Raw genomic sequence first — 2,206 nt, 5'->3', positions numbered from 1 at the left:
AAAACTGAGAATCTAAGAGGTTTTTGATGTGCAACTTGTAAGACAGAATTTGTGTACTTGAACAGGTGTAAAGAAAAAAAAAATAATGTGATTTTTTTTTTTTTATTATTGTATTCTACAAGTACAAAACTTAGAATATAACTTTCTCTACAACTTCAAATTCAGACTTACAATGCAGCTCTTTATTTTAGCTCTGCAGGAGTTGAGCCCAGACTCTTCATTGGTTCGTCAGCTTTAATGCTGCAAATAAATGTCAATGTTTGAAATGTAGGAATTCAGAGCATTTGTTCTGTCGTGCCTGCTGCTTGCATGTTCTTGTGCTAAATAAAAAATATACCATTGATTTTTTTCATTTCAACAAAAAGTGGCTTATAGTCCGGAAAATACAATATATATATATTTTAAATTAGCTTTGGTGAACAGCCTTGTAAAAGAAATCAGGAAATTAAAGAAATATTTTTATCTATTTGTGCCATATTTTAACATTTCCAAATTGTAATGGGAGAAATTGAAACTGAAGTCACCTGCTGCCATCTTAGTTCTCCCCACTTTCATGGAGTTGCGCCATAAAAATGCCTCTAATGTAATGTAATTACCATAACATTTTAAGCAATGCATGTATATTACACGTACATGATCAATTTAGCTCTTTTGGCACATCATCAAATAGAGTGTATGTGTGCTTGTGTAATATTCTCAATATCTTACTATTATGTTCCATTAACACACTAATTTTGTTGTGATGGATTTGTATATGTTGTATTACATGATGTATAGACTTCATGGACTTCATACTGACTGTGCAATGCAATGTGTGTATTTTTTACCATAAATCACAGTAGTCTACAGATGCTATTATAACGACAAGTGTGTGTCAAAGTTATGACTTTATCTTTCTTCTAAAAGTCTTAAGCCCCCCAGAAAATGAGAACATCATCATATTTTGATGCTGTAGTGCACGTATCGTTTACATTCCGACCGGTCTAACTAGGGAGTACCAATATGGCGGCTGGTGACTTCACAGCACCGTGTACTACCAACGGCCTATCAGCAATCCGGTGAATAAATAGAAATCAGTGGTAACAACGCTGAACTGTGAAATGTGTTGATTCCTCACATGTGCAGGAATCTTCCAAGTTGCTCTGCTCTACTCTCACATACTGCTCCATTTTCTTTATCGCTCTCCAATGATGTTTCATCCTGTTTGTTCCAGATGTTAGGCCAGTTCATAGCCCGCGGCATAGCCGACCACGTCCTTCCCATGACCTTCCTGGATACCTACAAAGGGAAAGTGGACTGTGAGCACGCCAGGTAAACCAGCAGAGGCAATGTTGACTTTATTATGGATTTCTCAAACACATTAACTCTATTTTCTCTTACTTAAAAAGAAGATGTATAGAGCTGTCTTCGAACCTTTATTTCTGTCTTTGTCCAGAGTGGCTTTAGACCGTGCAGCAGTGCTGCTGTCCATGAAGAAGGGGATGATTGGTCTCGATAACGTTTGGGGTGTTGGTGGAGGTCTGAGACCAGTGAAGCATCTCGTCAAAAAGGTGAGCTGTGGCCAAGCTCTTTTATGATTCATTTAATAATCAGTCTGATTTATTGAGTTCTATGGTGGTTTTAAACCTTTGAGCTCAGAGAATTTACACCGACCATCACATGGTCTTTGTTTATTATGTAACATAAACAGAAGGTAGAAATGCATGCTGGGTAGGGATCCACAGGCCAATGTGGTGCTGGACTGCTGTGTCAGCAGAGCAGTGGGTCCTCTCAGAAGTGGCACAGTTAAAACCAGCCAGCTAACTCCTATTTGAATGACTGTTTGTTCTGTTGTTACAGCTATCAAACCAATCCTGAAAAGTTTTTTTATTCTATTTTTTTTCATAATTTTTTAAGTGGTAGTTTCAGCTGACGGCCTATCTAATTATTACACAACATTTCCAAGTATTCGTCATGTCAGGGTGACTTCTATCTGAGTATGGTGGAGCTACAGACCTTTGGACGTTCCGTCTGGTTTAGACTTAGGCTGAGATAAGTGTAAGCATAAACAACTCTCTCACTTAGAACATCAGAATAATTTGTTCGGATTTAGGTCTCAAAATAAGTTAAAGAATTGTCCCCTGTGATCGTTCAACAGGTCGGTGTAAACTAAAACACCTGTTTTAGTTACACACAATGTTTCACTTCCTCTTTCTTATATTCTTTC

The 2,206-nt window shown here is 37.5% G+C and overlaps 1 protein-coding gene across 1 annotated transcript in view; it reads left to right on the top strand.

Annotated features, from left to right (window-relative positions):
• Positions 1 to 2,206, top strand: part of LOC107091139 (programmed cell death protein 4-like) — a 21,622-nt gene that overhangs the window by 13,988 nt on the left and 5,428 nt on the right. Inside the window, exons 6-7 of the mRNA XM_015384902.1 lie at positions 1,214 to 1,311; positions 1,436 to 1,550. Of these exons, the coding sequence (XP_015240388.1) occupies positions 1,214 to 1,311; positions 1,436 to 1,550 (213 nt within the window). The remainder of the gene's footprint in view (positions 1 to 1,213; positions 1,312 to 1,435; positions 1,551 to 2,206) is intronic.

The sequence above is a fragment of the Cyprinodon variegatus genome, unplaced genomic scaffold (genome assembly GCF_000732505.1).
Source record: "Cyprinodon variegatus isolate N-32 unplaced genomic scaffold, C_variegatus-1.0 Scaffold326, whole genome shotgun sequence".
Classification (NCBI taxonomy): Eukaryota; Metazoa; Chordata; class Actinopteri; order Cyprinodontiformes; family Cyprinodontidae; genus Cyprinodon; species Cyprinodon variegatus.
This window is presented reverse-complemented; position numbering and strand designations above follow the sequence as displayed.